A 14,531-nucleotide genomic window follows, 5' to 3' on the forward strand; every position below is an offset into this window, starting at 1 on the left:
GGGAAGGACACGCCATCTCCCAAGGACTGAAGCGAAAGCGGATTTGAAAGAAAATGGAAAGGTTTATTTCGTAAAACGAACACGGAAGGGCCACACAACGCCGAAGTCTGCCCTACTCAGAGTAGACCCCTTGAAACGAACGGCTGGCCCCACGATTTCACCAGGTCTACTCTCGAGTAGGACCGGGTTGGCTTCCACCGCCCTAAGTTTGCGAGTTTCCCTGCGCTTTCGCGAAAAGCTTTCCCCTTACCAAAAGGCAGATTATTTGTGACAAAAGCACGGGTCCCAGTTACTCCTAGGCTTACTTTTTTTGGGGGGGGGGGGAGAAAAAAAAATAGGGACAAGAATACACAGACATATTTGGGAGCCTTTGAAGTAAGAGAGGAGCTCAGAGGCGTTTTACAAAAGAGCAGAACCCGAAGCGCAGTTATCTGTCCCGCTAGTCGCCAGCGCGCACAGAGGATCAGGCGTAAAACTGAGAAGAAAGTTTCCAAAGGCAAAAGAGGCGATCCAGCCTTACCTGGTCTTCTTGGGTCGCGCGGCTCCTTCTCCTCCGACCCCCTTCCTCTCTCGCCTCCAGCCAGTTCCCTGGCTCAGACTGGCATGGAAACTTTCCTTGGGAAATCCAGCCCCGCGCACGAGGTGTGGCTCTCCACCCCGCTGCGTGTGAGAAGAAGGAAATGCTCAGAAGGACTTTCCACACACAGAGAGAGACGCGCGCGCGCCCGCGCGCACACAACACACCCGGGTGCTTCAGTGCGCCTTGGAGAGGCGATGCAAGAGCGCTGACTTGGGGGCGGCCGGGGCATTGCAGAAAAAAGGGACACAGGAAAGCCCGCCTTTGGGGTCCAAAGGTCTCTCCATCACTGCTGGCAGAAGAAGCGGGCTGGCAGCATCACGCAGATGCCAAGACTCTCAGGGGGCATAGCTGCCAACGTTTCCCTTTTTTAAAGGGAAATTCCCTTATTCCGAATAGGATTCCTCGCAAGAAAAGGGGAAAGTTGACAGCTGTGGCAAGGGGCCTGATCAGTGCCGGATTTACGTATAAGCTAAGGTTGTTGTTGTTGTTTAGTCGTTTAGTCTTGTCCGCCTCCTTGTGACCCCCTGGACCAGAGCGTGCCAGGCCCTCCTGTCTTCCACTGCCTCCCACAGTTTGGTCAAACTCATGTTCGTAGCTTCGAGAACACTGTCCAGCCATCTCGTCCTCTGTTGTCCCCTTCTCCTTGTGCCCTCCATCTTTCCCAACATCAGGGTCTTTTCCAGGGAGTTTTCTCTTCTCGTGAGGTGGCCAAAGTCTTGGAGCCTCAGCTTCAGGATCTGTCCTTCCAGTGAGCACTCAGGGCTGATTTCCTTCAGAATGGAGAGGTTGGATCTTCTTGCAGTCCATGGGACTCTCCAGAGTCTCCTCCAGCACCAAGCTAAGGTTACCATATTTTTTTCAATGAATCTGGGGACACTTAAAAAAATAAAAGGGGGGGGGGAGTTATTAAAAAAGAAGAAGTAATATCTTCTCTTTTGTGGTCTCCCCTGTCGCATGGCCTTCCTCTGGACCCCGGCCACGTGTCCTTACCTTCCCGGTGCTCTCCTACCTTTTCTCCTCAGCGGTGGCAGCAGCACAGCAAGGTCAGGGCTCCCCTCTTTCTCTCTCTTCCTTTTCCTCCTCTCTTTCTTCTCCCTGCGTCGGCTCCAGGATTTTCCCGGCCACAGAGCTCCACTGGGCAGTCGGCCAGGTGGCCAGGCGCTCTCGCTCCTGGCTCAATTTGGGTCATGGGGTGTGTGTGTGTCAGTGGCTCCCTCAGTTGACACACCAGGCATCCCCGGTTCCCCTTCGGTAGTGATGGCGGCAGCGGCAGCGGTAGTCTCAGCAGCCCGGAGCCAGCCTGGTAGCACAGTTGGCTCTGGCTGGCTTCAGGAGCTGCTTGCTTTCATAGCGCCCGCCATTTTGCTTTGCCGGAAGTCCCCATATGATGTGTCTTGTGCCGTTGAACCAATCACGCCACACTCATTCCCTACTAAAAAATATACAACACTTAAAATATAAATCCGGGGACATTAAATGAAATCCGGGGACATTCCGGGGACGGATTTTGTCAGGGGACAAATTTGTATATCTGAGGACTGTCCCCGGGAAACGGGGACGTCTGGCAACCATAATATAAGCTAAACAAGCTATAGCTTAGGGCCTCCCTCTTGGGAAGCCCCAAAAAATGTAAAGGGGGAAAAAACCTGGGTGTACATTTCCAAAATAAAAAACAAATAAAATAAAACCTACAATTATTATTTCATGTTATAGCAAGTTTGTGAGACTTTGTAAGTTGTGTTTCTAAAGGAACTTTTGTTATCACCAAATGCCAATGTGTTCACATGATTAAGTTTGTTATGAATAAAAAATCATTTTACGTTAGAGCTTAATCATTATTTCACTATTAATATACTTCTTCTTAATTGAATTTCAGTTCAACCACTACTTTGATAAAATACATATTTTGTTATGTGCAAATGGCTTGAGATACCTATTAGGTACCTGCCTGAGAAACAAATGCGATTTTGGTTTTAAACACAGTGCAAGGTAGTCTTTATGTGAGTATATTGTATTCAATTATGGGGTATCAGAGTTTTTAGGGGCTAACCAGGCCTGAGATAGCTGGGATAGCAGGCTTGTGGGTTTTTGAATGTCTGATGTAGATTTTTTTCAATTTCGTTGTTCTGTATGGGACAATGACAATAAAGATTATCGTATTACAGGCCCATAAATAACCATATAGCATATATTCAACACAAAAAACAGCGTCAATTTGTTGTTGACAAAGGACAGCTGGGCATATAAAGGGCCCCGTTACCTTCAGTAGCTGAGGGCCTCATCAAACCTAAATCTGGCCCTGGGCCTGATCCTTTTCTCCCTTGATGATCCTGACGCCCTGCCTCAGGGGTTGGGCATCTGTTCCGTGTGCTGAAGAGCCTCCATGTTTAGAGGCAGTCTACCAGCAACAGGGTAGCAGATAGTAGCATGGAGGGGCCGGTAGCCAGGAATTATGAGGGGTACCCACCTGTCACCATCCTCTGCCTGGCTCTGTCTAGCAGAAATGTCTCAACAACAGCTGTTCTATATTACTTTCTTTTGACCCCAAGTGCTCAGAAGAAACCTGCCCAAATCTTTCTATAATTTCTACTTTCAGTATTTAGATTTATTTACCGTATTTTTCGCCCTATAGGACGCACTTTTTCCCCTCCAAAAATGAAGGGGAAATTTGTGTGCGTCCTATGGGGCGAATGCAGGCTTTCGCTGAAGCTTGGAGAACGAGAGGGGTCGGTGCGCACCAACCCCTCTTGCTCTCCAGGCTTCAGGAAGCTTTCCGCAAGCCTTGGGTGCCCGCGGGAGTTCCCGCAGGGCTCCCTAGGCTGCGGATAGCAGCCTGCTGCACGGAGCACGCGGAGCGCTGAAGCAGAGCGCCCCGCGCTTCGGGCAGACATTGGGCAGCCCCACAGCGGGGAGGCGCAGCGCCGCCATCTCACTGTTCCCCGACCTGGTTTGGATTCCCCGACCAGGTTTTTTTTTTTTTGGGGGGGGGGGGAAATAAAGAAAAAAAAATCCCTTTATTCCCCCCCCAAAAAACTAGGTGTGTCCTATGGGATGAAAAATATGGTACTTGATTTTTTGGGGGGATAGTCCCTGACTATGCCCATGGCTGGTAGACTGCCTCTAAACTTGGAGGCTCTTCTGTGTCGCCATTTAGGGACAAATCTGGGCTGCCGGTTTTCTCAGTGGCTTTCGGGGGTTTCGGGCGACAGGCGTTCCTAGCCCTGCTTGGATTCGCCAGAGATGGAACCCGGGACTTTTGGTACACCAAATAAAGTGTTCTGCTGCTGAGCTGTGTGGCCCTTCTCTTAAACAGAACAATAAGATTCCAGTCCTCATTGTTGCGAAGGAAAGGGCTGGTTTAAACAGAAGGTGCCCGACATATAATTTAGTTTTGCTTAGAAATTGCATAGAAATCATTAAAATGATTGCCAATTATATTCTAATTTTAGTAGTAGTAGTAGTATTTAGCGTTAGCTGACATTTTCAGAAAGTAAAATTAAAATTATTTGGTTTTCCAAAAGCAGTTGATGTGTGTCTTCATTGAATGTAGACTTACCAATCTAAATGTAGGACATTCGCTAGCCTTTAAAAGGCCTCTCTTACCTGAATTTTCATTTTTCACTTAGCTCACTAAATTTCTTAAATGCCTGCTTGCAATAATAATATTGTTATTACAGCCGATTTCCAAAATCAGCCTAACCCTTTCCATGTTGTTTTCTTGAGTAGGCCCACTGAAATGAACCAGGTCTATGAAGTTCAATGGTCCTACTCTGAGTAGGGCTTAAATTGGCTGCAACTCTTGTAAGATATATATGCATGTGGGATATTTTGCAAATATTCATCAACAGGATAGAAGGTTGCTTACATAATATTTTTTTTGAAGACCTCAAGTGGAATGCCTCTGAGCGCATCCAGAGTGCTTCTCCCCCTAAAACACAGGAAGAAGCAATCTGAAGGCAAATATTGAAAGCATACGAAACAAGCTTCTCTTTTTGTTTTTGAAGGGATGAGATCCCCTCCGAGGGTGTCAAACGACATGGACAGGAAGCCGTTGATAAAAATAACACCTGATAAAAAAATAACATTGAATATAAAGCAACAGAAGTTTGTACAATTACTTATATTTAGACTCACAACCGCTATGCGTTGCAAATCTTCAAGGCCGTTTTCTAAAAAGAGATTACTCTTCCTAAAAGGAGGTTTATCAACAGCTATAAGCGACGAGATTACGTCAGCATGAAACACTACAGCCCATAATTTACCTCTTCTCGAGTGCTCAAAAAGCATCCGCTGCTGAAAGATTCATGAAATTGAAGACAAGCTGCGAGGTTGTTCCGAGACCTGCTGAGCAATGTCTCCCAGGAGTTTTAAAAGAACACGTCGTATCCGTTGCTGGCAGTGCTGCAGGCTCGCTCAAAAGAGGTTATTAAGGCATTTCCCTGTGACAGGGAGTTCCACAGGTTCCCTGAAAATGCCGGCAAGGCGTAAGGATGGGGAAATGAGTCAATTTCAGGTTCTGTTTTTATTTGTTACCAGTCTTCAGTCCCCCACATTTCCACATTAGTTTGGGTTTAGAAAAGAGAGGGTCATGTACGCATTCTCCTTCTCCCAGACTAGCCAGACTCACAGGGTTGTTCTGCGGCTATGATGGAGGAGGACAGCATGCAGACCATAATCTGAACTCCCTGAAGGCTGGTCGGTGCAGACTGGCTGTCCACAGTCTTCCCCAGCCCTACCTGGAGATGGAGCGGACCTGGGACCTTCTGCATGCAGAGCAGGTGCCCTACTACTGAGCTAAGGCCCTTAAGTATAATATCAAGTTTCTAGTCCTCATAGTTCCGAAGAAAGTGTGGACTTGGGTAGGGACATAGGAAGCTGACTTACACTGAGTCAAGCAATTGGTTCATCTTGTTTTTCCTCTGTACGTTGCTATGCGCAAGGACTGAGCTAAAACCTCCCTGTGACTTTCTCCCCAAATCATAGGCTGTTTTTGCTCAGTTTCCTCAGTAAAGTGTCATCTTTCACTCCAGACTGTGTTATTTAAATTACTTTTCTAACACAGGAATCTTTTTTTTTTTAATGGTGCAGGGTTCCCTGGGAAGAAGAGTTGATTGTTAAACAGCTCTGGGAATTGTAGTTCTGGGACTACAACTAAGCTCTCTTAGTTCCCAGGATTCTTTGGTGGAAGCCAAAGTCTGTTAAAGTGCTATAAGAGTGCTTTAAATTTATGGTGCAGGCATAACCAGGCTCCTTGCCTGAAGCGCTGGAGAGCTGCTGCCTATCAGTGTGGACAATATTGAGTTAGATGGATTGATGGTCTCAGTTAAAGGCAGCTTCCTAGAGCATCACCAGAGCTATATCCCTGAGAATATTTAGAGATATACACGGTGTTATGTATTGAAGTTTGTCAGCATCACCCTTGAGCCAGTGCCACTAACTGGACTCATCCACTTCAGCCCCGACTGGGCTAGGCGAGCTGGGTAGCACTTCCAGAGACCACCTTCTGCACAGGAACAGGTCAAAGTGCTGTGGACTCACAGCTTAGAGTTGTGAGCACCGGATTCACTCCAATAAGAAGACAGTCGTCGCACAGCAGAGTTAAGCAGAGCATAAACGACTCGGAGAGCAGCTCTGTAGAATATCTTCTTTTATTCTATCTACAACTATAATACACAACTATGTACAGAGCTAAATGAGGTCTAAACGAAAATGCTGAGTGTCTGCAGCTGCTCTTAGCAGCAACCTTATCTATACACACGATCTCTCTCTAACACTCAGTCTCTCTCTCTCTCTTTGATGTGAGGCTGGGGCTGAATAAGTAGAGAGCAGAAACCGCCCCCTCCTCTCTCGAGAATCAGCAGAGAACATAAGCATATTCTTGGATATGGGAGGGGTGATGTATTGAAGTGTTATGTATTGAAGTTCTGTTCCAGCTTACAAATAAAGAGCTGCTTTGGAGAAATCGCTGTGTCGTCTGCTATGTCTACCCACAACTTAACACTGGCGACGAAGGTGGGATCAGTGGACATCAGAGCACAGCCAGATGCGGCCACCCTCTGAGATGAGCTGAATCACGGAGCAGAACCAATTCAGAGCTGACCGTTCTGGCTAGAGCACTGTGTTCCATCCATCGCCCTCCACGTCGGCATCAGAACCATGGCTTCACTCGTGCCTCTACCGCCGTTTGCCCCAGCCTCTGAATTGTGGGACTCCTACCTCGGTTCGACTGCTACCTCCACGCAAATGAGCTGACAAGAGGGTCTGTAGAGCAGAGGTGGGGCCTCTTCCTCAGCCTTTGTGGCCCCAAAGTGTTCGTGACGGCCTGAGCATTGGTTGCGCCTCTAGCAGTCCAGGCAGCGCTGTGGGACATGATTCAAGAGAAGCTCTGCAACCACTACGTGTCAAAGCCATCCAAGATTGCTGCCCGCCATGCATTCTACCACCGGAACCAGGCAGAGGAGGAATCAATCAACAACTACACCACCGCCCTCCGACAAGCTGCAATGCACTGCGAGTTCCGAGACTTGGACGATGCCCTGATGGACTGAATCGTCTGCAGGGTCCGGGACATCTGTCTGCAACGGCGTCTCCTCGCCAAGCCAGACCTCACGCTGCAGAAAGCCATTGAGGAGGCCGTGGCCTCAGAAGCTGCTGAACTCTCCGCCCAGGAAATCTGCAAGGCCACCCGGACTCTAGTACTGGTCCTCGGCGATCCAGCAGGGTTTCCGAGCGCCCAGCGTATTTAAGAGACTATGTTCACTGGACAAACTGCACATGTAAAGCTGTATGGTGAATAGAGTCAATTAATATGCTTATGTGCCTTACTGAAACCAATAAGGGTATTGCTGTATGAAATGGAACCCTATGATTGTAACTAATGCCTTATCTCTGCGGGGACGGGTGTTATGTATTGAAGTTCTGTTCCAGCTTACAAATAAAGAGCTGCTTTGGAGAAATTGCTGCATCGTCTACTATGTCTACCCACAACTTAACACACTGCGTTTGAACATGGAGGGTCTCTCATGATCAAGAAGGCAGTTTTATAGCAAGTAAAACCTTTGATCCACATAACTCAGTACTGTCAGCCCTGGCTGGCAGCATCTCTCAAGAATCTCGGGCAGGATGTCGTTCTCAGCCCTACCTTGGGATTGAACCAAGGACCGTCTGAATGAAAAGCATATTTTTCAGCGCTCAGCTACCGCCATTTCTCCTCCTCTTCCTCCAATCTGCCTGATCCGCCCCTTCAAAACACCTAAGGCAGTGTTCATCGTCAAATCCTGCAGCGGGGAGTTCCGCAAGTGAAATCTTGCCTTGTGTGGGGAAATGCTTCAACCTACTTCCCATCATGGCCACTGGTCCCATCACCTCCTGGCAAATAGAAGGGGAAGAAATGGAGGCAGTGAGAGATTTTACTTTCTTGGGCTCCATGATTACTGCAGATGGTGACAGCAGCCACAAAATTAAAAGACGCTTGCTTATTGGGAGAAAAGCAATGACAAACCTAGGTAAAGGTAAAGGTAAAGGTACCCCTGCCCGTACGGGCCAGTCTTGCCAAACTCTAGGGTTGTGCGCTCATCTCATTCTATAGGCCGGGAACCAGCGCTGTCCGCAGACACTTCCGGGTCACGTGGCCAGCGTGACAAGCTGCATCTGGTGAGCCAACGCAGCACACGGAACGCCGTTTACCTTCCCGCTGGTAAGCGGTCCCTATTTATCTACTTGCACCCGGGGGTGCTTTCGAACTGCTAGGTTGGCAGGCGCTGGGACTGAACGACGGGAGCGCACCCCGCCGCGGGGATTCGAACCGCCGACCTGACGATCGGCAAGTCCTAGGCGCTGAGGTTTTACCCACAGCGCCACCCGCGTCCCATGACAAACCTAGACAGCATCTTAAAAAGCAGAGACATCACCTTGCCAACAAAGGTCCATATAGTTAAAGCTATGGTTCTCCCAGTAGTGATGTATGGAAGTGAGAGCTGGACCATCAAGAAGGCTGATCGCCCAAGAATTGATGCTTTTGAATTCTGGTGCTGGAGGAGAGAGAGTCCTATGGACTGCAAGAAGATCAAACCTCTCCATTCTGAAGGAAACCAGCCCTGAGTGCTCACCGGAAGGACAGATCCTGAAGCTGAGGCTCCAAGACTTTGGCCACCTCATGAGAAGAGAAGACTCCCTGGAAAAGACCCTGATGTTGGGAAAGATGGAGGGCACAAGGAGAAGGGGACGACGGAGGACGAGATGGTGGGACAGTTTTCTCGAAGCTACCAGCATGAGTTTGACAGAACCCGCCCTGCTGTGGGGGCCACATTTGTAAGAACTTGATTTTTCAGTGTGGCAGCACCTGTGGAACTCCCTGCCTATTGACACCAGGAAGGTGCCTTCGCTGTGCTCTTTTTGGCACCTGCTAAAAACAAACCTATCCAGGGATTTAGAATCTTAATATGTTTTTTTGTGTGTGTGTCTATTGTTACCTTATCTTTCCAAAAGCCTTATCCATTGCTGCTGTTAATTTTTTATTATTGGTAACTTTATTGTTCCATCTTTCTTTAAAAACTGCTTTGAGGTTGTGTTTGTCTTTTTAACCATCAAGCAGTGTGTAATTTTTATTCAATAATTTGCAATCAGAAGAATAGGATGGATATATGTATGTGTGTGTACATGTGTGTGTGTATATATATATAGTTAGCCTTGGTGAAGACTTGACGTTTTTATCCCCAAAAAAGTTTTTGATTGCGTTTCCGCTGAAATGAGGCTGCATTTTAATGTTTTAATGTTGTATTTTAATCCTGTTTTTTAAGCTGTATTTCAATCAATTGTTTTTATATTTGGTGTTAGCCGCCCTGAGCCTGGTCTTGGCTGGGGAGGGCGGGGTATAAATAAAATCATCATCATCATCATCATCATTATTATTATTAATGTGTGTGTATATATTCTGGCCTTTGATACTATAGATAGATGATAGATAGATAGATAGTATCAAAGGCCAGAATAAAGACGTGTGTCACCAGCGTTCATCTTTCTCTGTTCTTCCACAACGTGCATCGTAATTGCTAATAATGCAGCAATTATCTAATCGTTGCCGTTTTAAAAACACACACACACACACACCCCGCTCCTGGCAAGCTCACAGAGATTGCATCCGCCATGCATATATATGGAAGGAAAATCTCCATGCCTTCAGCCTCCTTCCCGGACTGAAAATAGAAAATTCTTCTTGGAGCTGAATCACTGGGGCGGCTGCAGTCCCTGCGATGAAGGCTTAGGAGGGGCTGCATTGCAGCAAAAAAAAAAAAAAAAAGAGGAGAGGCTTGTGCGCAACAGAGACAGACCCGCACAGAGACACACACACACACACCCAGCCAGACAAAAGCAGGAGGGGAGACGGATCACACCATCTGCCCATCTCTCTGGACCAGTAGAGATCTCTCTGTCTCTCCTCCGGCGGCACAAAAGGCATCTCCTGTTTCTGTTGCATCCCGAGCCCCTTTTGGTCCTACTCGGAGGAAGGTAAGGAAGAGCCGGAAAAGAAAGAGGGTATTTGAAATATATATTATTTGGAGGGAAATGGGGGGGATTTTAATTCTGGTCGGATTCTTCCATCTTCCACTTGTCCTTTAAAATAAACAAATAAATCTCGCATTGTTATTAATCTGTTCCGAGTTAGCATCTTCCTGCATACAATTCATTTTGTCTTCTTTTTTTTTTAAAAAAAAGGCTCATTCAGACCTGTTAAGCCTGTCTGACTGTTGGGATTGGAGGAGATAAATGTCATAATAATAATAATAATAATAATAATAATAATAATAATAATAATAATAATTTATACCCCGCCCTCCGCAGCCAAGACCGGGCTCAGGGCGGCTAACAACCAATAATAAAAACAAGTTGATTGAAATACAACTTAAGAAACAAGATGAAAATACAACATTAAAACATTGAAATGCAGCCTCATCACAGGGGGAGAAAGGAAAAAAGAAAGAAAGAGGGGGAGATATAGATATATAGCTATAGATAGGTGTTTAGATTAGACTGATTGAAATAAATGGGCCTCAGAACACCACCTTGCTTGATTTCCACGGGTCTCCTCAGAGCAGGGCTAACATCGACTTCTTCAACCAGCCACCTGTTCAGTGTTAAAAACGTTTTAAAATGCTAATTCCGTCCTCTTTATTGAAACGCAACCCTTCTCTGACCACGCCCTTGTTGTATGGAGAGATATAGGTATTTTTAGAAACCCGAAGAGGCGACGGTGGTCCACAAATGAAATGGTCTTTGAAAATGAAAATTTAAAAATCAGTTTTTTAAAAAACAAGAAGGCTGCAATCCTAACCAAATCCACTCAGAAGGAAGTCCCATTTAACTCAAGGGGGCTTACCCCCAGGTAAGTAGGGTTAGGATCTCAGCCCATCTGATGGCTCTCTCTCTTTCTCCACCTCCTTCCCACTTATTAAATTAAGCAGGTGGTGATTTGGGGCTCGCGGAGCCTCTTCGGTTTTGATTCCGCCAGTCATTTGGTTCCTTTCAATAAAACGATTATCCGGAAAGAATGTTAGAAGGATGTGTCTGCGTACATAAAAATATCCACGCACCCACCCCCCATCTTGCAGAGGGGGCTATTTTCAAAACGCAGATGTCTGCCACATGCTTGGGATGCCACACAAAGGTCTCTCAGAGGAGCCTGCACACTCACACAAATCCCTACCCCATCGCTTTTAAAATTAAAAGTGATGTAATTATTCTTCGGAGCCCAGAAAGGCATTGAAGGCAGAGATAGATATAGCACAGCAGGAACCAGGAGATGGCTCCCTTGAAGGAAAACACGGAGGTGCGTTGCATGCGTACAATTATATTTTTCAAAAAATGAAAGCGTAACCTCCAGATTTCAATTCCTTTTCCTTCCTTTCTTAAAAAAGAGTAAGTTTCTAGAGGCTGAGATATGAGGCGAAACGGACAGGCGCTGCTCTTATTTTTGTGGGGAGGCGAGGCGAGAAACTAGCCTGCTCTCCCCTCTTTTGGAGTTTTATTTTTGAACCCCCGTAAAAGATCTTTCGCTGCCCCATGGGAGTGCAGTCTGGCTAGCCAAGGACAGCATGTCTGAGAAAAGGGAGCAGGGGAAATTGGCAGAGAAGGCGCAAAGAGGGGCAGGTTTGGGGCGCAGCCCCTCCTTGGATGACGGATGGATGGATGGGGAGATGTGCTACTACCTGAAGAAAGGAAATCTCCAGACTGAGAGGTGGGGCGGTGAGGAGGGAGGGGGCAGAGGAGATGTGTGGTTGGGGGTGGGAGAGAGGGAAGGTACAGCAGTTAAGACCCACCCAAGGGTGTTGCTGTTGGGTGTGGGGAGAGGGACTCACAGCCGGAGGAGGGATAGGCCCAGAGCTCAGGGTTCTCTCCTCTCCCCCATGCTTTTCAACATCTACATGAAGCCGCTGGGAGAGATCATCAGGGGGTTTGGGCTGGGCGTCCATCAAAATGCAGATGATACCCAGCTCTACCTCTCTTTCAAATCAGAACCAGTGAAGGCGTTGAAGGTCCTGTGTGAGTGTCTGGAGGCGGTTGGAGGATGGATGGTGGCTAACAGATTGAGGTTGAATCCTGGCAAGACGGAAGTACTGTTCTTGGGGGACAGGAGGCGGGCAGGTGTGGAGGACTCCCTGGTCCTGAATGGGGCAACTGTGGCCTTGAAGGACCAGGTGCACAGCCTGGGAGTCATTCTGGCATCACACAGGTCCATGGAGGTGCAGGTCAATTCTGTGTCCAGGACGGCTGTCTACCAGCTCCATCTGGTACGCAGGATGAGACCCTCCCTGTCCGCTGTCTGTCTCGCCAGAGTGGTGCATGCTCTGGTTATCTCCTGGTTGGACTACTGCAATGCGCTCTGTGTGGGGCTACTTTTGAAGGTGAAACAACTCATCCAGAATGTGACTGCCAGATTTGGTGACTGGGAGCAGCCGCCAAGACCATATAACACCTGTCCTGAAGACCTACATGGGCTCCCAGTACGTTTCTGAGCACAATTCAAAGTGTTGGTGCTGACCTTGAAAGCCCTAAACCAGACATAGGCAAACTCAGCCCTCCAGCAGTTTTGGGACTACAACTCCCATCATCCCTGACCACTGGTCCCCTTAGCTAGGGATGATGGGAGTTGTAGTCCCAAAACAGCTGGAGGGCTGAGTTTGCCTATATCTGCCCTAAATGGCCTCGCCCACCCCCATCGTTCAGCCCGGAAACTGAGGTCCAGCTTCGAGGGCCTTCTGGTGGTTTCCTCCCTGCAAGAAGTGAGGTTACAGGGAACCAGGCAGAGGGCCTTCTCGGTGGTGGCACCCTCCCTGTGGAACGCCCTCCCATCAGATGTCAAGGAAATAAACAACTATCTGACTTTTATAAGACATCTGAAGGCAGCCCTGTTTAGGGAAGTTTTTAATGTTTGATGTTTTATTATGTGTTTATATGTGTTGGAAGCTGCCAAAGAATGTCTGGGGCAATCCAGTCAGATGGGCGCCATTTAAATAAATAATATAATTATTATTAGCGACATGCCTAGCACTCAGCCCTCCGAGCGTTCCCCTAACAGAATATCCCTTCTTCCTCCTCTCTTCTCAGCAAAAAATGAGGGACACAGTCAACTCCCAGTACGACTCCTTCCTGTACTGGAAGATGCCCATCCCAGAACTGGACCTGAGCGAGCTGGAACACCTGGGCTTAGCTGAGCTGGTGGCCTACAAGCCCAAGGGAGGCTATGGCAGCTTCGCGGCAGAACGGAAGAAGCAGAACCGCAGCATCTCCGACGGGGAAGACGACGGCGAAGACACCAGCCTCCTCCAGTTCAACAGTTTCAATTTCTGGAGGGCCCCTATACCCTGCGTCGGCCCTTTAGATTTCGACCTGATCTGAGGCCGGCGCAGCTGGGCTGCTGTCCTTTAGTGTGACGAGTGAGGCGGCTAAACCTTTTGTCTACACCCTTCCCCTTCCGACCAATTCCCTGTAGTGTTTTATTTTTCAAATTGTACGGCGAGGCTGAATTGCAAAATTGCTTCTGTCGGTGTCGTCTTCCTGTGTCTCTCTCCTTCTCATGTTCTGTCTCTTATGTGTTTCTGCGGGCGGGGAAGGGGACTGTGGTTTGCAAAATTGGGACTGAATGTATTTATTGGCTGGAGGGTGAACTGCGTCGAGAGGCCCTGAGGTGCGCCCACGTTCCTGTTTGTGGCGATGGCAGCCGGAAGCGTGCGGGGAATTAAGTGAGGCATTTCCGCACCCCCTTGATCATAAAAATGACTCCGTACAGCTGGGTGGCTTTTGAGGGGATCGCAGCTTGGATCTGGAGCAGCAGTCGGCAACTAAGCAGCCTGTGAGCAAATTCCGGCCCGTGGGTCTTTGGCCCGTTGAGCTGCAAGCTCCATTTCCTTCTTCCTCTTGCCAGCAGCCACTTCCAGAAAGCGTGAAATTACATATCTTGCTTCTGAATAACTTGAGAGGGATAATTTGTGTGTGTGTGGGGGGGTGTTGGGGCGTCTGCACTGCCACTTCCGGGTTCAGTCGAGGGGGGTGGGGCGCCAAAGAAGTGCCATTTCTTGGGGGAGGGAGGGAGATGTGTAGGCCAAGATGAAAGCTCAGCTCCTGGACGTCTTTGAGATTAAACTGCAAAAGAAAAGAGGTGTCTTTAAGAGTGTTTGCAGTGGTGATTTCATAATAACCACAAGAGATTTGCGCACCTGGAGATTTATCATGCACCGAGCGGAGGAGGTTGGCTGTCCCCCGCCTTGCCGCCCCCACAAGTACATTATCAAATTACAGCTTTGTCTTTTACGCAGCTGCTGGGGAAACAGGATTGCGGTTCAAAGTCAGGAATCAGGACGAGTCTTATTTTATCAGCTGGAATGTGGGATAAGACGGGAACTGGGCAGGCTTATCGCCAGTGGCCCTTGGAGCGCGAATGACTTTCCTCTTCAAC

The 14,531-nt window shown here is 48.0% G+C and overlaps 2 protein-coding genes across 3 annotated transcripts in view; one reads left to right on the forward strand and one right to left on the reverse strand.

The window, feature by feature from the left end:
• Nucleotides 1–760, reverse strand: part of CDC42SE1 (CDC42 small effector 1) — a 41,552-nt gene extending 40,792 nt beyond the window's left edge. The window contains exon 1 of the mRNA XM_083416924.1: nt 521–760. The gene's annotated coding sequence lies outside the window, so the exon portion shown is untranslated. The remainder of the gene's footprint in view (nt 1–520) is intronic.
• Nucleotides 761–9,834: 9,074 nt separating this feature from the next.
• On the forward strand, nt 9,835–13,626 carry MLLT11 (MLLT11 transcription factor 7 cofactor). Of its 2 annotated transcripts, none has more exons than XM_083416897.1 (2): nt 9,835–10,087; nt 13,184–13,626. In XM_083416897.1, exon 2 carries the CDS (start codon nt 13,190–13,192, stop codon nt 13,472–13,474), a length of 285 nt encoding a protein of 94 aa, XP_083273023.1. In that variant the 5' UTR covers nt 9,835–10,087; nt 13,184–13,189; the 3' UTR covers nt 13,475–13,626. The 2 variants fall into 2 exon arrangements, with proteins under 2 accessions (XP_083273023.1, XP_083273022.1); XM_083416896.1 differs by lacking the exon at nt 9,835–10,087 and adding an exon at nt 11,277–11,405.
• Nucleotides 13,627–14,531: the final 905 nt, after the last annotated feature.

This window comes from Podarcis tiliguerta (assembly GCF_965153285.1).
Source record: "Podarcis tiliguerta genome assembly, chromosome: 16".
In the NCBI taxonomy this organism is placed as follows: Eukaryota; Metazoa; Chordata; class Lepidosauria; order Squamata; family Lacertidae; genus Podarcis; species Podarcis tiliguerta.